Source organism: Myxocyprinus asiaticus, chromosome 28 (genome assembly GCF_019703515.2).
Source record: "Myxocyprinus asiaticus isolate MX2 ecotype Aquarium Trade chromosome 28, UBuf_Myxa_2, whole genome shotgun sequence".
NCBI classification, from domain to species: Eukaryota; Metazoa; Chordata; class Actinopteri; order Cypriniformes; family Catostomidae; genus Myxocyprinus; species Myxocyprinus asiaticus.
In genome coordinates this window covers 18,337,423-18,358,544 of record NC_059371.1, presented here as the reverse complement: position 1 = coordinate 18,358,544, position 21,122 = coordinate 18,337,423, and the positions used below count along the sequence as shown (strand labels likewise).

The following is a 21,122-nucleotide window of genomic DNA, read 5'->3' as shown; positions in this document are numbered from 1 at the left end:
CGAATAACAGAGCAGAGATATTCTTCTAAAAAAATCTTGATTTGTGTTCTGCAGAAGAAAAAAGGTCATACACATCTGGGATGGCATGAGGGTGGTTAAATAATAAGAGACTTTTCATTTTTGGGTAAATCATTCATCAGTGATTGCTTGCCAATTTTCGTATGTCTTTTTTTTTATTACATTTGCATGAATAATTGTAAATTAGTCCATAAATAGTGATGTGACAGAGTCTTGACTCCATTACAAAGTTCTATATGTAAATATTCACCAAATTAAGCTTTTTATATCATATATATGCACCAGATGAAGGGATTTTGCCACGATTTGGCAACGATTGCCATTGATTTTTGGGTAAAACCGATCTATCGGTCGACAAACAGCCAGGAGCAGCACAAAGTTTGAACTTTCATACATTTAACTCTTATCATTAGTTCCTATGATTTTTAGGAATAAAAGTATCTGGCTTTCTCCTTATTCTGATCACCAAGTAGCCATTGTTGACGTGTAAATGAGAGCAGTTGGTTTGGAAAGTAATTTGTTTTTACAGCTTGGTTTCATAGCTCATCAGGCTCTGAAAAGATGAAGGAAAATTTTATTCCTCATATGACCCCTTTTAATATGACAAATTCCTGGTTCTCCAGTGTTTGTATTTTGCAGCTAATAAGTGATCAGAAGTCCTAAATGATCATAAAAAATCTGATTTTTGCCATTTTGTTTTGCATAGAAAACAGAGTGGATGACGACTACGTGTAACCACGCCCTCTACGCTATCTGTGACGTGTTCACACAATTCTATGAACCTCTCAGTGAAGTACTGCTGGCAGATATTTTTGCACAGCTGCAGTGGTGTGTGAAACAAGGTGGGGATTTTACTAATCTGTTGCACTATTCATGAGGGAGAGTTTGGGATTTTTTGGACCTGCCCTGCCACTTTACTCCACTACAGATGGACATTAATCTGTGATACCTACACATGTCACATTTGGAAAAACATATTGGCCCAGCGGGTGGTGTTGTTTTAAAGCAGCAGTGTTTGGTAATAGAGGGGAAGTGTTAGCGTGTTGCACTCAGAACTCCGCCTCTGTTGTCAGATAATGAGCAGCTGGCGCGGTCAGGCACAAACTGCCTGGAGAACCTGGTGATCCTGAACGGTGAGAAGTTCAGTGGGGAGGTGTGGGAAGTCACCTGCGCCTGCATGCTGGACATCTTCCAGACCACCAGCCCTCATGCGTATGTCACTACTGCACACCCCACTATCTGTTTCATTGACACTTGACAGCCTGCTGTCTGAATGTGTTTTGATTTGCTTAAATTTGATTTGTAGGGTTGCACCAATTTTTTTTTAAATGTTCAATTTTCAGACAAAAGCAAAATAATTGTAAAAAAAAAATAAAGAAAATAAAATGTTTACTAACCTTCATGTTGTTCCAAGCCCATATGGCTTTCCTTCTCATGCAGAAAACAAAAGGAGATATTTAAATAAACATCCCAGTCCATCTTTTCAATAAAATGGCAGTTGTTACTCACTTTAAAAGGTAAAAAGTAGTGTCATAAAAGTAGTCTATGCGACTCGTGTCATATTCCAAGTCTTCTGAAGGCATACAAATGCTTTTGCTGAGAGACAGCCAGAAATTTCAGTAATTTTTCAGTGAAAATAGACAAATCTGTTGCAAGTGTTATAAGCGCTATGAGAGCAGCTTGTTCACTGTGGCACATTTGCTCACATTTACACCCTGTCTACACCGGACACGAGCGTCGTGTCAGAAGTAATAGAACCCCATTATTATCAATGATGCTGTCTACACTGTGAGCGCCGGTGCAACGCGTCCGCCGCGCCGACAATAAACAGGTGTCTCGTTCCATTTTGCACTGCACGCGCTGGCGCTACTACACAAGTTAAACGATTTAGAATGTTTGTGTCATAACGTCAGTGTAGACAGCCTCAAGCCGTTGCGGCGTGTTTTTAGCACTAAAGTATTTGGTGCATCACTACTGATTTGTACTCCACAATTTTCTATTTTCCTCAATCTGAGAGGTTTTGCCATATGTCTCAGATGTTCAGTCATATTTCAGACATCCTACTTAGCATAGGTGCTGACATGACCTCTAATATTGAAATCTGAGTGTGTTTGAAGAAGCTGTTTGTAAAGCTCAGCTCATGAAATGCTCTTTCAGTCTGATTTTGACTTTGCTCTTAACAGCTTGCTAACATGGCGACCAGCTGGGCAAGAAGAGGAGGTGGGAGAAGGGAAACACATGGTGAGATGACAGGAACATAAGTAAATATTGCAAATATGCGCACACAAAGTCAGCCACAAATAAGCACCTTCTAAGTCCTTATTCTGCTACCGATTTTAGTTTTCTACCCTCTCCTGACACTAACACACACCCACCAGAGTCTCTGCTTGCTATTAGGAGCAGACAATTGCATTTTTGGCTCTGGTTTACAAGTAAACCAATGCATCTCCGTGCTTGTTTGTCTGTGTTTTAGGATGTTGAGGTGGATTCTCTGTCCCAAAGCAGTTTTGAGAGGACTCTGTCAGAGAGAGGCCACAGTCAGATGTCCACAACTAGTGATGAAACCTGGAAAGGAAAGTCCCATGCCAGTATGTACTGTAATGCTTCTCTTTGTGTTTGGGTGAACCTCACGAAACCTGTAAAGAACATATCTGGGTCTATTTCAAACCACATTTAAAAATTGAGCCTATTTGTTAGCACCATTAAGATTTATGATGCACCATCTACTCTCCCACCCATTTCTCATTACCATAATGCAAAACAAATCTCATTCTCAAGACTGTAGTGTGAATAATAATATGATATATTATTTGAATTGTGAAGTATTGATACGTCATTGTAGAATTTGTTGTACGGAATTACATTTATGCTTATTGAAATATAAAAAATAATTGTATTTATCTATTTTTACTGTATTTAAAAAAAAAATATTGTATTATAAATATGCATTTAACTATTGAGAATATGAATGAATTAAAAAAAAGTTGTAATCTCGAGACGTATTATCAAAAGCCCCGTTGGATGAATTCTTATGAAAATGTCACAATGTAAACAACTCGCAACTCGCCCACATTGTCTCACCAGCTATGAGACAAGTAAGAAGAAATATAAAGAGCTGCCCAAGTCACATATTATTTTTTGGACTTTCCACCAGCAGCTACATTGTTTGGACTGTTTGACCTCTTCCCTTTTTAAACTGTTTTGCAATGATTCCATTTGTATCAAGGAAATGTATTGACCAAAATTCATAATCACTCACATTCGTGGTTCTCAACTGGTTTGGCTTTAAGAATCGTATTTTACATTGAACATCAAGTGCCAAACCAACATGATATCAAACCCGTAAACTTTATTCAATGTAGTCTGGATTGTGTTTTCTTTTTCCTTATTTTTTTTTTTAATCTGTTTTCAAGGATGACGGCATGTCACACAACCTGGCCATGTCGGCATCTGCCTACTTTGGCTAGCTTCTACCAAGAAACATGGGAAGTGCTTAAAAGTTAAAAGGCCATTTGTTTTGCTATTATTTTAAAAGAATGATTATATGATTAGTTGTGTTTTATTATTTGAATTTAGCATTGTTTTTTCCTGCTCTCCACGACCCTATCAGAACAGAACAGGTTTGCGACCCATTTTTGGGTGGTGACCCGCCAGTTGAGAACCACTGCTTTTAGATGGAGAGGGTATAGATTACCTCTGTCCATTACAATATCTTTTTGCTGTCTTATCCTCTTACCCTGTTTGACTAGGTTTTCTGTCCAAAGTTCTTCCTCCATCTGTGTTTTGACATGTTACTCTCTAATGTGGTGTGATCTAGGGGTCTCAGACCACAGGCTGTTTGCAGGGCTGCTTATAAAGTGTGTAGTACAGCTGGAGTTGATTCAGACCATAGACAACATTGTATTCTATCCGGCTACCAGCAAGAGGGAGGATGCCGAGAACATGGCTGCTGCTCAGGTTTGTTGGAGTCAGTGAATTTGCATTTATCCCAGTTAAAAAATGCAGACCATACAACTGTCTGATTGGTGTATTTTAATCAATAATACACCTCAACAATAACTACTTGTCATCTGTTCTAGATGACATTTACCTTCTAAATAATTCCTAGTTCAAGTGGTGCAGTGTCTATTTATAGATTGTTTTAAGGGTCATATCATGAGAAATCAAAAGTTCAAATCTTTTAAAAATAAAAGTTCATTGTTATATGTAAACATGGTACAACTATCAGAACTAAAAACTTCCCCATTCCAAAAAGACAATTTATTGAAAATAAGCTGCAAAAATGGCTCATTTTGTAGTATAATACTTGGATTTTTAATGTCAGAAAACCGAATACATTAACACGTGACCACCCACATTAACACAATGCCTATTCTCTGTTCAGAAATTTGGCCTGCAAAGCCATGGTAAGGTAATGAGCAAGATGTAGGATAGATACAGTACTATTATTCCTAAACACCAGAAGAACTAATGATAGGAGTAAAATTAAGGAAAATGTGTGCTTTTCCTGGCTGAGTGTAGCACCTTCGACTCTACATATTCTTACAAAGGAACCCAGTGTTAGAAACAAGTGGCTTTTTATTTCTGAGGGTCAGAGAGAGGGTGGAAAATGGTAGGGGGAAAAACCTTGACTTAAAGGGATAGTTCAACCAAAAATGAAAGTTCTCCCATCATTTACTAAACCTTATGCCATCCCAGATGTGTATGACTTTCTTCTGCAGAACACAAATTTTGATTTTTGGAAGAATATTTCAGCTCTGTAGGTCCATATAATGTGCCAAAATGTTGATGCTCCAAAAAGCACATAAAGGCATCATAAAAGTAATCCACAAGACTCCGGTGTTTAAATCCATATCTTCAGAAGTGATATGATAGGTGTGGGTGAGAAACAGATCACCCACACATATCTAAGTCCTTTTTTGCTAGAAATACTTCTCCCTGGGGCAATATGCATGAATAATGTTAATCACCACCAAAAACACAAGAAGAAAAAAGTGAATGTTAAAGTGGAGATTGACTGAGCAGGGAGGAGAATTTATAATGAAAAAGGACTAGATATCGATCTGTTTCTCACCCATACCTATCATATCGCTTCTGAAGACATTGATTCAACCACTGGAGTCTTATGGATTACTTTTATGCTGACTTGTGTGTTTTTTTATTTTTTTTTTTATAATTTTAAGCTTCAAAATTTTGCCACCCATTCACGCATTGTATGGACAAAAAGAGCTGAGAAATTCTTTTAAAAATCTTCATTTGAGTGCAGCACATGAAAGAAAGTCATACACATCTGGTATGGCATAAGGGTATTTTGGGGTGAACTATTCCTTCAAATTATAAGTGCAGCTTAGAGAGAAAAGTGTTTTGACTCCTTTAACAGCTCAGATGTGTTTACATTTCACTTTATGACTGAAAACATCCACTAAACTCAGCTAACTTGTTTGTGTGGCCATACAGATGAAACTATGGTTCAGGGACTGAGTGTCTTTGTCTGTGTGTGTTGTCTGGCAGAGAGATGCACTTGAGGAGGCAGAAGAGGAGGAAACGGAGCCCGATCAGGGCATGTACAGACACCTGTCATCACAGCACCTCTTCAAATTGCTTGACTGCCTCCTTGAGTCCCACAGGTTTGCCAAGGACTTCAACTCCAACAATGAGCAGAGGACAGCACTCTGGAGAGCAGGTCTGCCCTGCTGCATCCAATATTCCATTTATTCAGTGACGTCATGATTGCAAACGTCAATCTTTTATTTCCTTGTCTGGGTTGTGGTAATGTGGTTATTTTGAGGAGGTCTTTTTTTATTCTGCATGTCTTTTATTAATCTGTGCTTTTATGTGTGGGCTTGTGTGTAGGCTTTAAGGGAAAGTCAAAACCAAATCTTCTGAAGCAGGAGACCAGTAGTCTGGCCTGCAGTCTGAGGATCCTCTTTCGCATGTACTCTGACACGCAGCTGCAGGACTCATGGCCAGACATCCAGACACGCCTGCTGCAGTGAGTGCAAATGATCACACCTGCTCACCAAGACCAACACACAGAGAATTGATTATATACTATACAACATACCTGCGTGTCTCCTATTATTAAAAAATGCACTTGCTTTGTTTATTTTTTTTTATATGACGGGTGTAACATGATTAACATCTCAGCAATTCTGATGATATGAAGGTGTTAAACATGTATGCTACAATCATCACTCTGATATGTACCAATTAGTACTGCACTCAGCTATAGATACACTATCAGTCAAAAGTTTGGACACAGTTTGTTTCTCATGGTCTTAATAACCTTTTTATCTCTAGGCTTATGCTTGAAATTAGGTTTGTAGACATCTAAATTGTGCCTACATATTAATTTCCTTAAAAAACTGAAGTTTTGAATTTTGAATTAAACAATTCTGTTTAAAAAGCATCTCGGGTGGATACATCATGATGATGGTTGAAAGAATGCCCAGGATGTGCAGAGCTGTAAAATAGGCAAAGGGTGGCTACTTTGACATAGTGCTAAAATAAAAGTTAGTTTAGATTTGTTTAACATCTTTTGGTTACTAAATAATTTCCATACTTCCACATGTTATTCCGGTAATTTGCAATATGGTTGTATTTGTTAACATTAGTTGCATCATGAACTAAAAATGAAGAAATATTTTTTTACTTCATTGAGTAATTAACTCAAGTTGGTTGATTTTAATTCCTCAAAATACTGTTGTTCATTATCTGTTCATGTTAGTTCATAATGCATTGTGCACAGTGCAAACTGATGTTAAAGTTAGGGTGTGTTATCCAGAGAGGCTAGCAGTTAGCAAGCTAGTTTTGAAAGCATAGAGCCCACCCTCACTTCAGAGGTGTCTCCAAAGCCACACCTCCTCTATCACACATGAACACACACAGAGCAGAGTCTAAGCGCCAGGAGGAGAGACGTGTTGGTGGAATCGATCGCAACGGTTTCAGATTACCTCATGTCTCATTCACAGGTTAGACAATACAATAATAACGAACGTAAACAACTTATTTACGCTGCGGTTCGCCTTTCAGTCTCTCGCTCGCTCTGCACAGCGTCAAGGAACCCGCGCTGATGACGTGTGATTGTCTGCGTGAACAAGTTGCGCGGCGGTATGCAAATATAGATTGATAGACGGGAAGGACATCCTATCATTACATTCGGACCGAATGCAATGATTAGTCGATAATTTTTTAGTCCTGTCCCTTCCACAGAAGATATATATTTTTTTTTTTTACATTTAGACCACTTAAATTATTGATTGCTATCAGGATGTGAAGAGACTTTCAACCAGTATAACAAAAAATGTTTCTGGAAAAGACTGCACACCCTAGCTTTAACATATATACAACTTTTTAAAGGTAGAAAATGTATTAGTATATGTAGAAATAAATATTAACCAAGATTAATAAATGCTGTAAAAGTATTGTCCATTGTTAGGGGTAGTTCATTTACTCACCCTTATGCCATCCCAGATGTGTATTTTCTTTCTTCTTCAGAACACAAATTATGATTTTTAGAAGAATATTTCAGCTCTTTTGGTCCATACAATGCAAGTGAATGGTTACTAAATTTTTGAAGCTCCAAAAATCAAATAAGTCAGCATAAAAGTAATCCATGAGACTCCAGTGGTTAAATCAATATCTTCAGAAGCAATATGATAGGTGTGGGTGAGAAACAAATCACTTTCACATTCTTCTTCTGTTTTTGGTGATTCACATTCTTCATGCATATCGCCCCCTAATGGGCAGGGAAAAGAATTTCTAGCAAAAAATTACTTGAATATTGATCGGTTTCTCACCCACACATATCATATCACTTATGAAGGTATGGATTAATCCGCTGGAGTCGTATGGATTGCTTTTATGATGCCTTTATGTGCTTTTTGGATCTTCTGAATTCTGGTCACCATTCACTTGCATTGTTTGGACCTACAGAGCTGAAATATTCTTCTAAAAATCATAATTTGTGTTCTGCAGAAGAAAAAGTCATACACATCTGGGATGGCATAAGGTTTAGTAAATGATGAGAGGGTGAACTATCCCTTTAACTTCTGTGTTTACTTATGTTAACCTATACAACCTTATTGTAAAGTTTTACCGTTATTTAATAGTTTTTTACTTTACTATTATTCTAAAATGTTTATTATAAATAGTAATAATAAAGAATGAGTGGGTTTGTCAAAACTTTTGACAGGTATTGTAGATGTCTTTATGTACATCTGTAAACAGGGATGCAAACTTTTAAAAAACGTTATAAATACAAAACTGTTAGTGATGAGTCATAAGAACTGAAATAAGATGAGAAAGTTCTCTGATTTACATGTTCTGTATGAGAGGTTTTTGGGACCGATGAGGTAATGTGTACATTTGTGTGTTGATTTAGAGTGTGTAGTGAAGCGCTGGCTTACTTCATCAGTCTAACCTCAGAGAGCCACAGAGAAGCCTGGACGAGTCTCCTGCTGCTACTCCTCACCCGCACACTCAGACTGCATGATGACAAAGTAATAACAAACACACCCTCTCTTTCAACATGTACATTTAGCACTTTTTACCTTTCATATTTGGTCAGAAATTAAATAGGTTTGGCCACTTGATTTTGGATTAAATTGGAAAATGTTGACCTCGTCTGAGAGCTTGAAAAACCAGAACTGTATCAGTCATTTCTTTTATAGCTGTACAGGTGAGTCTAAGTGTTAAGCTAATGGGTGTTATTTCCTGCAGGAAAGCCCTGTTTTGAATATCTCTCTTATCCTTTAGGGGTCTGTGTTAAGTCTTTTATTACAGGAAGCTCTCTGATGATATGCCAGTTTGTCCGTGTGATGACCTTATATGTAAAAGAGACTTGTAGCCCTAGGGATCTTCCCTTTCTGGAACTAAAATAGACTTTTCCATTCATCACTGTTCTAATAACATAAGGCATTTCCAACAATGTTCCATTCCAGATTGACACTTACAGGTCTTTCAGACAACCCCTAATTGGAAAACCCAAGAACACTTCTGTTAAAGTCAACATCAAATCAAAATTGACCCAACTTACTTTAATGCATGTTTCTGGTCTTACTTTGAACCATTCGTTGATGCAAGTTTTTCCAAGTTAAAACGTTGTCTTCATAATCGCTAACCAAAATGTAATAACTTGCAACTCCTCTGAAATGACTTTCCTTTTCTGCTGACATCACCACAGATGCATTGCTACTGGATAATGTTTACCAATTGCCAGGCCCACACGGAATATGTGCACGCAAAACTCTGGAGATTCCTGCAGAATTTGAACACCCCTCATTCATAGAGATCTACACATCCCCCACCCTTTGCATGTTCATTTATTTAAATATTACCAAGTCAAGTCATTTTTATTTGTATAGCGCTTTTCACAACACACATCGTTGTGCTTTACAGAAAATCATGCATTAACAAAAAATGAATCTGTAATATCTATAAAGTCTTAGAATGATCATGGTGTAGTTTGATTACAATATGATTGTAAATTATGTATAAAAATAAATAAGTAAATCATAATTGTATTTATAACCCCAGTGAGCAAGCTGAAGGCGACTGTGGCAAGGAACACAAAACTCCATAACATGTTGGTTAATGGAGAAAAATAACCTTGGGAGAAACCAGGCCCACTCACTGTGGGGGCCAGTTCCCCTCTGGCTAAACAGCATGAATATAATGCCAATATTAGTTATTTTTGTGCAGTGCAAGTAATGGATTAAAATGTGTAAATTAAGTACAAACAACAGTTTGTACAAACCAAATATTGTCTATTTTGATTACACTTTTAGCTACCAATAGCTAAAAAGCATTTTAAATCCATTCTGCCAAATTCCACAGATACCCCCCACCCCCTGTTTTTGACCAGTCAGCAAATTCCATCAGTGCCTGCCAATGGACCTGATTCACAGTAGCACCATCTTTAATTTTTGATGGGAATGACAGTGCGGCTGTGAGGGATAGACTTGCAGTCCCTTCAATGGTTGTACTGTTGTTTAAAGTGTTTTGGATCGTTCTGCTAAAGAAACATTGAAAGGACATCTCTCCAATAACATTCAGAGGACAAAAAACTCCAGAAAACACGAGTTGTGTAAAAATTAGATGTGATCTAAGAGCTTATACAGCTTTATACATTGCATGCCATTGAAGAGACCAAGTCAATCCCTTAAAGCTTTGCTTTCCTTTATGTCAAAAATCAAGTATGGTGCTATTGTGATTAAGGTCTATAGCCAAAAGGCTATTTAGGCATTATTGTAGCAAACTTGCATTCACGTTTGGCTCCATTCTGTTATTGAACATTGACTTTAACACTTAAATTAGCTTGTGTTATATTTCATCCAAGTTACTGCAGTTTTTCCATGATTTAAATACACTGAACAAGTTGAATCTTTTTGGGAATATTCTCCACCTGAATATGTTTACTCTAGTGTTCTCTTCTCTTATTTAGTTCAAGCCTCATGCCTCCTGCTATTACCACCATCTGTGCGAGATGATGCAGTTTGACCTCATTCCAGAGCTCCGTGCAACTTTGCGACGATTTTTCCTCCGCATCGGTTCTGTCTTCCATATCGCCTCTCCTGAATTGGGCCAAGTGCAGCCTTCATCGTCCTAAACAAGAACTGGGATCACAGCTCTGAAATGAAAAGGGAAGCAAAGGGGGGCTGAAAAGTGGACAGATGGATGATCAGAGCATATAAGCACCTCTCTTGTACAGGAAAGCTTTGACTGATATAGGAACTAATTACTCTGGGCTGTGTGTGACTGTCCTATACTTTCCTAGCAAAGGACTCTGCCAGTCCTGACTCATCGGGCGTCAGCCACTCCCTCATGAAAGTACAGCACTGTGACCCATCAGGGCTCCTCTGCGGTGACACCTCTACTGTGTCATCCGTCTGTGTTATTAAAGTCGAGTCATTTTTGTTTATTTTTATTTTTCCTTTACTTTGTACTGCTGCAACAAGAATAATTTATTACCAGTACTGCTTGTATAGCTGGTTTCTGATTGTCTATTGATTTCATTATGTTGGCTTTTGTCTTATCTGTTGAATTCTGTCTGTTTTAAAGGCTGAACAAATATAGACATCTCAAAAAATACAGAAATGAAATCAACACTTATTGTTATGAGCGTGTAGAAGACTGCTAATGTGCAATGAGCCTTTGTCCATGAACAATGGTATATTTGTTAACGACTGGTGCATTATCATCAGAAATGTGCATTATCATTGTCCTTTACTGAATCATCATGAAATTAGACATTCATCTCCAATTGAAAAGGGGTAGTCTCTTAAACCCATTATTAGGCTAGCCCTAGAGGGGTTTTGTTTGTCTTCATTAAACTCTTTTAGTTTGGCATAAAGGACCTTAATTTGGGTTTAGTTTATTCACACTGAAACTTAAATTGTTCTAAGAATGTAACAGTTGCTTTCAAAAACATTTGGTGTTTATTTTACAGGCGTCAGTACTCACACTTGTTAATCCCAACCAAGTCAACGCTATCATTTGTTGAATGCCACACATCATGCTTATTTAGTTTTCAGCATTATAAAGTTCATTGTGGTTTTCTTTTGAGGGGTTTGATCATTCTGCATTCCAATGTTTTTTATTTATCATTTAAATCTTAAAACATTTAATGAATATTTAATTTTAGTGCACTAAATTTTGCTTAATGGATTATTTTAAGTTATTTTTTCGTTTTTGCGTACATTATGTTTGCTCTTCTGAATCTGACTGAATCTGCAGGTTTACGTCACGGATGCCATTCACTGGTGTTACTTTCAAAAGAAAGTGGGAGTAATACAGGAATACAAACATACTGTATAATCCAGGTGTATCTTCATTGAACCCCAGCAGCATATGGTTTACTAGTGTCATCAGTGTAGATTAAACTCCCGCTTTATTTTTGTGAGAATGTATTTCATTCTTGAAGTGCATTTAAATATTTGCTGAAAGCATTCCTTCCCTTGAAGCTATGGATGTCTACTTTGCCTTCCTTGAGACTGGGAAATATAAATATATACAGTATATGAAGAAATACAATGTGTAAAATTTCCATGTAAAATATACAGAATAATGTTCAACTCTATACATATTGTGATGTAATCTTCCAAACATTTGGTGAAGTAATCAATAAAGTTTGAACTGAACAGATGTTTTCTCCTGTTTCGTTGCTGCTTTTTATTTTATTGACAACACCAAAAGCTGATGAATGAAGATGTACATACATTAATACAATTTAAATATTTATTGTTTGAAAATTATATCTATCCATTAAAAAAAAAAAATCCCCCAAAATTGTACTTGTTTATCGAGTCAACAAAAGAGTAAGTGAAGAGAATGCTTGAAATATGAGTTAACTGGTGTTCGCAGAAAACAATGAAAAAACAAGGTAAATATCACTTATTTTATTTGCCGTAATTAACAATCACCTACAGTAATTACAGCCTGTAAGTAGTTACAAGAAAATGTGGAAAATATTGATTATTTACTGTATGTGTACTTCGGATAATACCTTGGCTATGAAATTAGCTTTAGCAAAACAAAGTAGTCAGCCACGTGGTGGGAAAACATTCTAAACACAAAATTTTATGTTGTAAAGAGATGATCATTCACAGAGACTATTTAGCAGAGACAGACCACTTCTATTAAAATGAATGGGAGAAATTGGAAAGTCAGACGGATGTAGAAAAGTAAGTCCCGCCTTATAAGTAAAAGAGCCAATCACCTTTTAGATGTAGACGTCGCATGTCGAGCAACCCAAGGATGCGCATGCGCATTAGCTAGACAAGTCGGGAAATATATATATATATATATATATATATATATATATATATATATATATATATATATATATATATATATATATATATATTTTTTTTTTTTTTTTTTTTGCGTGATCTGAGGTAAATAAGTACAATTTACGATACCAGTGCTGTCATATTTTACTTCTGATTATAAATATTTTATTTGATCGTAATATTGACCAACAGTTTTAAAGATTTCGGTCTTTCTGCATTCGAGTAGATAGGAGCTGGACTTTTATGCCGCTTGTTTACATAGAAAATAGCTGCCCGGGAGCGTCCAGCGAGTGAGCTGACCTGCCTTGAAAGGGACTTTGTCATTAAATATTTGAATACGCCAAAAGGCGTCGCTGTAACAGTTAAACGCATCAAGAGCGTTTGGGGTAACAAAGGTTACCATAGTAATTCTGCCACTCTTTGTTTATTGAGTTCAAGCCGTTTTGGTTTAATCATATTTACACTCGTAACGTCAATTTCCTTTTAATGTTTCAATATTTGTAGAAACATATTTAAAGAGAAATCATAGCAGTAATTTAACCACACACAACGAGTAAAAGTTGCTAAGTAACATGAACCTATGAGGATTTACTTTTAGGATTAGCAGTGAGGCGGAACGGTTGGTTTTAAATTTAAATGTTAAAAGCCTGGCTGTATATAATAGAACACCAGGATATTGAGACATTTCTCTTAAGCGGTGTTGCCTTTTAAATTATGTTTAATTAACGGACGTTTGAGTGCATAAGATGACTCCATAAACCAACACAGACTTCCATGTCTATGTGATATAGCTGCAGTAATAAATGAACAGGCCCATGGTTTTCAGAGCAGCTCGAAGGGGCGGAACTCAAAGCTTGCAGCTGAATGCACTGTTGACAGCGCTCAGGAGGACTGGCTGCACACTGGTCGAGCAGAAACACACCGAAATAGATCATGAGGGAGAACAGGACTATGCTTTTGCAAATATCCGAGTAAGTAGTGAAGGTCTGTGAGGCGGGTGTTTATCTTTTAACTCGCTTATTGCCTCCAAATGATGATTTCGTCGTTTCCTGGACAGTCAGTCCATATTCCATGACGCTAGCTTACATGGCTAGTTAGCCGAAGTGGGAAAGATTGACGTAATTGGCTTGGATCTTTACAGGAAATGTATTGTTGGCTTGCTATTCATTTGCTCTCTTGCTGGAATCGGCGTTGCTTTCTGGTAAATGCTTTGTGCGTATTCGCAAACAAAACTCAAAAGCGTTATTTTTGTGTCCTGGCATTGACATCTCATATAACTGCATGCAGATCACCAAGAGATTACCGATACCATATCAAAAAGATATCTACAGCCAGTGTTTCTCAGGGCAGCATTTGTAATGCTCTCGGCCACTGCGCGTGAGGAGCAGGAATGCGGAATTTCGCGAAAAATTGTGGATCCGGTCCTCTCTTGTGCGTTTTCTCTTGACTGACGTGGTTAAGCGTGATTGCAGGTGTTGTGTCGAATTCTGCTTCCCCGTCGGGATCTGTTTCCCCACAGCAGATCTGTATGGGGGGAACAATATCTGACGGTAACATTCTCCGCTGTCAGAATGCGTTCCCCCATGCACAAACCTAACCCTAACCCCATGCCCTATCGGGGCTAGGGGGAACACAAGTCGATACAACACGTGTGATCACTTTTTCCTGAATGTGAAGTACTGACCGGTTGTTTCCGCTCGTCCTGTGTTATAGAATGGAGCCTAGTTTTATTACGCAATGACTTTGGTAGGTAGGCAGTGCGGGCGTCATCATGCCATATAGGAGTGTGGTAATGTCCTATCACAGGGAGGGGAGGTCTGTTTTAAAGATACATTTTCTAGCCCTGTCTCTCTGTTTCTCACACACAGTATTACATTTGATCTACCGTGGTGTCTGTTGATACTGTCCCATAACCTTTGCACTATATCCAGTTTACGCACACGCTGAGAGCTGTTTGGCTGTTTACTTGGTTGACTTAATCTACTGGATTGTGTTATGGTAAGCAGAATGCTCTTTTACTCCCAGTGTTGTCATTGTGGTAAACACTGTTAACAAACACTATCATAAGATATTTTCTTTGGTTAATACCTAACTAGTTGGTTGAGAAATGCTGTTGTTACTAAGTGCAAATCTGTTTACTAGTCACTATATAGATTACTCCGTGGCAAACGAAAGCTCTCGAGGGTGTGTTAAATGTTTTTTTTATTTTTTTGAAGTGTTTCTTTATATAAATAAATTGAACAGCAATGTATGGGAGGTATCGCTTTACCTTAGCAGTTGCGTTTGTGCTTTGAGTTGACATAGTGTTTGTAAACACAGCAAGAATCGCTCGAGAATGTTCACGAATTCACGCGAAGTTTATCGCCGACCAAACCAGCGACGTCCATAAGTGTTATTACATCTTGTAATTTACTGTTAAATGTGAAATTGCCTCAATGTAGACAATGAGAGTTGTATATCTGGACTCGAAACTTGGTCATTCTGGCTTAGTACTCCAAAATACGAATTAAAATTAAAATACTCGTCCATATTATATGTTAATTATTTGTCATTTTTCTTAACACTCCGCTCGGCTCACACCGTGCAGTATTGAAATTGCCATGTGTTTTTGCTCTGTGCCTCGTCGTTGTCAGCACGTGTTTGGCTGATCCAGTGTGTTTCCTGAGAATTCTCGCGCCCTTCCCACGAGCGATCAGATAAAGACCCTGCGCTGAGGAATTGGTCAGAAAGAAAGAGTGGCATAACGATATTGTTTATTTTTTGCGATATATCTTTTAAATTGAATAATGAATCATAAATGAATATTTAGATATCTATGTATTTAATAAAAAGTCTGTTTAATCTGTTTATACGAGAGATCACATGTAGATTGTTCGTATCTCTATATTATGACCATTATGTCTAGCTAGATTTTTGCTCTAAAATAATCATCTTTATTATGATAGTAAAACAGTGCTTTATAGATATAATAATAATGACTAATAATAAATGTACTTAACTATAAATAGATGCATTGTTTTATAGAAATTAAACAAATCTTTTATGGAGTAAATTAGTGATGCACAAGTTATCAGAACGATTTAAAGTAATTCCTAAAAAAATAATGTTGTGGCATCTTTGTCTGTGGCGTTTGGCTTGTTCTTCTGCCACCACAATTACAGTCCATCATATACAGATTTGTTCAAATGAACAAATCATAATTCTATCCACGTTGGCTGTTCATGTCCCCTGCTGTTAAAAATTCACTCATGTCAAGGTCAGTGTACATTTCGCCTTGTCTTGGACAAGGGGAGAGGGGAAAATGTCCCTGTTTTTGTTTTTTTTCTTTTTGTAGGAGGCAGGTGATGAGAGGCTACCATCTGTTCCTTTGATCAAGCCACTCAATTAAGTAAGAGGGGTTTTAGAGGGTGAAAATAAGCTGTTTATTTTTAGTGCCCCTTTAACCTTTTCCAAAGTTTTCACCCTGACCCCCTCCTCTCCTTGTTTGTGAAAATGATTGCGTATTTACGGATCAATTCATTGCACTGTTGTCTTACCACAGGGCATGAGCCATTGCACCATCCCTGAGCGTCGGCAGAAGCCCGAGAAGGACGCAAGGGTGTGCACTGTGTTCTAAGAACGAGCAAGTAGGAATAATAACCAGACATCGGAGAACAACGAACAACGACGTGAATTATGTCTTACTATAACAGAGAACTGGTGGTATCTTTTATCAAATATAAACTCTCACAGAGGAACTACCCCTGCAACCACATTGGACTCACAGATGACTCAAATCGGACTGATGGGGGGCAGGCAGCTGAAGAGAATGGCGAGGGAGCGGCAGGAACGACGACCCTTGTTAATGGCTCCCTAAATGGAATGAGTGCTAATTCCACTGGGACACCACCACGGTCCCCTACTTCATCCCCCCAGAATCAGACAAACGGGACTGGGGGTCTGGACGCAGTGAAGGAGGCACTCCGCGATTCTGCCAATGAGTTTGAGCTGCGCTATTCCCGAGCTTTCAGTGATCTCTCCTCCCAGCTCCACATCACGCCCGCCACGGCATACCAGAGCTTCGAGAGCGTTATGGATGAAGTGTTCCGTGACGGCGTCAACTGGGGTCGCATTGTGGGTCTGTTTGCCTTCGGAGGGGCTCTGTGTGTCGAGTGCGTGGAGAAGGAGATGAGCCCATTAGTGGGGCGCATCGCAGAATGGATGACAGTCTACTTAGACAACCACATTCAGCCTTGGATCCAGAGCCAAGGCGGATGGGTAAGTGGAAAGTTACTTTGATTCCTTCGATGTCTATCCTGTTAAAGAAAAACAGGTTTTTTTCAGTGTGATCACTGTGGAAGCAGACTCGCTATATCCATTCTGTTTAGATTTCTGATGTCGTATTACATCAAATTTCTATCTAGGTTCTTAAGTTAAGATGCGACAAGTTAAATAGAACATATCTAGATGCTAAATGAAATGGCCATAGTTAGTAGCACATATGAGAGGATTCCAGAGGAAGGATGTTACTGTAATATGGCCCCTGGTCTCAAAGTTACTTATCCTCTCAACAATATTTTTTTTTTATCGAAAACAATGCAGTATAGATTTGATGAACATGGGGTGGAACTTCTCCTGGTCAAACTTGATCATCCTAGTTTGAAACCATAGGACTCTCTTTGTAGTCAAACAAAGATCTCAATGTTAACACTACTGTCACTAATTGAAATTCAATTGCATTCTGAAGAATTTAAAGGTGTAATAGTCCAGGGAAATTTTTTTAAGCAGATGTTATTGATCAGTGTCTATTGCAGTCGAGTTTGTGTGTGTGTGTGTGTGTGTGTTTTGCACGGCCAGATCTGCTGGCTCCCTAGGGTCCAGACAACGGCTGTTTTTAGCACCTGCTTTCTCTTGGGCCTGGGTGGGGATGCTCTAACTCTGTGGAGGGGAAAGGAATGGGAGATAAGATAGCAGAGCCACAACCGCTGGTCAGCTGATTATTGATCTCCACAGTCTTTATTCCAAATCGAAACTCTACAGAGCACGGTGTGGGAAATGAACACGTATGGTTGGGAAATGAGGGGGATACACAAATAGTTCATTGTTTTCCTTTTATCCATTGTCTTTTATTGTATTCACCTTGGTTTTCCATGTGTTTTTGTCCCTTGGTCAACTGTCCAGTAGATGAAAGGCAGGCAAGCGCAAAGTCATGAGAAAAACCTTTGTGCTGGTCCAATGCTTTATGTATGCTGGACGGGTGGCAGGTAATGGAGGTGTCCTGGCCAAGTCAGCTCTTTTCCTTTGTGGTCATAGGCTGCAATCTGATTGGGTGGGCAGTGAGGGTGAGATATGGAAGTCATTGTCTAATTGTAAAGGTAATTTTTAACACTGCTTGTTCATTGGACAGTACAGAGAACAGGCTCTCTTTAATTGGCAGGCTGGTTTCTTCTCATTTGCTGACTGAAAACTCTAAAATGCATTTCTTGTTTTGTTTAGTGCATAGTGCATACTTCTTCTTTTTTTTTTTTTTTTTTTACCCTTGTCATTCCTTTCTGGTATCTCATGATTTCTTAATTGCACAAGGAGTCCTGAACATTCCTGAAAGCAAAAGTCAACACGTTGTATTTTTAATCTTAATACGGATCTTGAAGTCATGTGATGTTAGGAATGAGAACATTACAGCACACAGAGTTATAGCAGGAAGTCCTTAATTAACCGTATGAGTGTTTTTGTAGGATATAGCCAGATTTTTGCATCACATGTGAATGTGAGTGTTCAGATATCACTCAGTAAACTGTCTAGATCAGTGGTTCTCAATAGGGATGCACTGATCCGAAACCTGGATCTGTATCGGCTCCAAAACTGACATTTTTAGACAGATCGGGTATCGGCCTGACAAGCCCAATCCAAATCCAATACTGTGTGTTAGTCATGTTCGTTACTGTCAAGCTCCAAAAATGACAGAAAAGAACCATAAAAGCACAAAGGTGCCCTCAGCAATTTTTTCCTCATTAAAAAAGCTTTACTCCTAAAGAAATTAAAACATTTGTATAAAATCATGAGCACTCTCATGAGATGAGGGCTCTGGTGATATCAGTAACCTTATAAAAGCTGTGCAAATTGTGCAAAGAAAACTGGATTCTTTTCTATTGAAGACTTTCACTGGAATTACTGTTGCTTTTGCTGCTACATTATCCAGTAGACTAGATACATTTTTTTTTAACAGGCTATACATTTATATTGAAATAATTTGTAGTTAGAGGTTTGTTTCTTTACATATAAAAGAGTACCCCAATTAGTTCCACACAGTGAGGTATAGGGTTGCAGCGCTATACCAGTATCACGGTATGAAAATGGACGGTTACCATACCATGTACATTTGCTTATCTACGGTATTGAGAAAAAAAATGCAACCGGACTGAGAATCTTACCTGTGTGTGTACGCATTTCCTTTCCTCCTCAACTTGTGCCACACACACACATGCAGCGGAGAAAGTGTCAGAGAGAGGCGAGGGGGTCTGACATAAGTGAGAGTGTGTGTGTGAGAGTTAAAGCAGTGTTTCTCAACTGGTGGGTCGCAGGTCTATTCGGACTGGGTCGCGGACAGCAGGGAAAGAACAATGCCATGGTTCTCCCATTGAAGATATTTCGGCAGCTGCCCAACTGATAGCATATTTAGGACTGCCGAGGCAGATTTAATGATAATCTCGCAATCAGCTAAAGGCTTCTCATCTGCACTTTCGCACAAGTATAACGTAACCAGCTCACGCTATTGATATACTCTGCTATCTGGTGCGCGCGTGCAATAACCGGGCTTCCCTCGATATTGCGGAGCACAGAACTCAAAACTGATGTGACCAATTTCAGTTCTAGTGAGACTTCTAGTTTACAGCGTTACGAAGTCAAGTCAAACCCATCAAACAGTAGGTAGACCCGACATGCCAAACAGCAATGAGGAGAAAAAGAGCAACACTGTACTATGCGCTAATTTTTCATTATACGTCACCTTTACGAAATTGTTTCAGACCTCATTTTATATCAATAGTGGCAGTTGTAGTTAAAGTTTCAAGATGTGTTTCAGCTAGTATTTATTTTTTCATAAATACTGTAATTTGTTATTACTATTATTCAAGACTAGCTACACTGACCTAACCATGGTAATGAGGAGCCTTTCCTCGTGTAATATGTATGTTCTGTTTGAAATTGGGAAACAAACGGGATAATAATGGGCTCATATAAGTAAATATGCTCTTCAGTTTTTAAAAGGGGGGAGAGAGAAAACTTCCTGTAGATTTTGTTGTTGACGTCAACAACAAAAATGTCACTTGATGCATGTCCTTGTACTTGAAAACCATGAACAAAACTATGCAACATAAAAGGAAATGCAACCCAGGATACATTAAATACAGGTTACGTTTTTACTATGGTGGGTCGCCACTTGATTTCCATGTAAAATCTGGGTTCTGAAGCAAAACCAGTTGAGAACCACTGAGTTTAAGGTACAGACAGGAGCAGTCTGGCTGTGCTGTCGTACACCTACAGTATATGTTAATTGATAATAATCATAGGACATTACTTTAAAAGTTATTAGTAAAAATAGTAAAACTGTTATTTTTCATTTAGTAGTTAATTTAACATGTAAACTAACATGCTTTAGTTATATAACACGTTATAGTTACATGCTATTTTTTTGATCATGTTTATAATTCGGTTTATTATTATAATTCTGTTAGCTTTCTTGTTTATTCTAGTGCCCGACCGATATATCGGTCGGCCGATATTAACCTTTCACCAATATATTGGTATCAGCGTAATATGTTTACCGATATGTGCAGATATGAAAACTTTTTTCAGAACATTGCTTTAGAATTGGTGTCATAACATAGTTTGTCTGGCAGAGCACGCTCCGACTCCATTGTTTACAGAGCTGAACTGACGGTGGCTCTGCAGACAGGGCGGAGTTCAGCGGTGTCTTCACGATAAGCTGCTAACTAGTTTGTGAAATACATACTGGAAAGTTAATTAACAATGACCCCATCATTTTATATAACTAATATAACGTTAACCCTGTCTCTGACAACCATGTCACTCATGTTTATCACATCTGTTTGTTATGTTAGCCAGCTATAGTTTGTCAGTGCAGTCAGTAATGTAGCAGTTTGAGAGGTAAACATCAGAGCATCTTTTTGCAGCTCAGCAGACAACGGTGAGGTGGTGGATTGAGTGTTGATTTCACGCTATGTTGTTACCTATTTGGTGAGACACAATGCTGGAAAGTAAATCAAGTACATCTTTTGTTCTCTGTGGCAATGAGCTTATAGCTAACTAGCTAAC

At 38.2% G+C, this 21,122-nt stretch overlaps 2 protein-coding genes across 4 annotated transcripts in view; both read left to right on the top strand.

Moving 5' to 3' along the window:
- Positions 1–12,162, top strand: part of LOC127418496 (brefeldin A-inhibited guanine nucleotide-exchange protein 2-like) — a 43,729-nt gene extending 31,567 nt beyond the window's left edge. The window contains exons 31-39 of one of the 2 annotated variants that reach the window (XM_051659090.1): positions 725–860; positions 1,092–1,230; positions 2,202–2,259; positions 2,492–2,606; positions 3,836–3,975; positions 5,530–5,701; positions 5,872–6,010; positions 8,402–8,519; positions 10,463–12,162. In XM_051659090.1, the coding sequence (XP_051515050.1) occupies positions 725–860; positions 1,092–1,230; positions 2,202–2,259; positions 2,492–2,606; positions 3,836–3,975; positions 5,530–5,701; positions 5,872–6,010; positions 8,402–8,519; positions 10,463–10,627 (1,182 nt within the window). In that variant the 3' untranslated portion in view covers positions 10,628–12,162. Of the gene's footprint in view, positions 1–724; positions 861–1,091; positions 1,231–2,201; positions 2,260–2,491; positions 2,607–3,835; positions 3,976–5,529; positions 5,702–5,871; positions 6,011–8,401; positions 8,520–10,462 lie in introns of those variants that run through there. The other variant, XR_007893500.1, reaches the window with a different exon arrangement.
- A 1,354-nt stretch (positions 12,163–13,516) lies between these two features.
- LOC127418980 (bcl-2-like protein 1) overlaps positions 13,517–21,122 on the top strand; it is a 42,775-nt gene continuing 35,169 nt past the window's right edge. Inside the window, exons 1-3 of one of the 2 annotated variants that reach the window (XM_051659944.1) lie at positions 13,517–13,780; positions 14,678–14,807; positions 16,351–17,066. In XM_051659944.1, coding sequence (XP_051515904.1) covers positions 16,485–17,066 — 582 coding nt within the window. In that variant the 5' untranslated portion in view covers positions 13,517–13,780; positions 14,678–14,807; positions 16,351–16,484. The remainder of the gene's footprint in view (positions 13,781–14,677; positions 14,808–16,350; positions 17,067–21,122) is intronic. The other variant, XM_051659945.1, reaches the window with a different exon arrangement.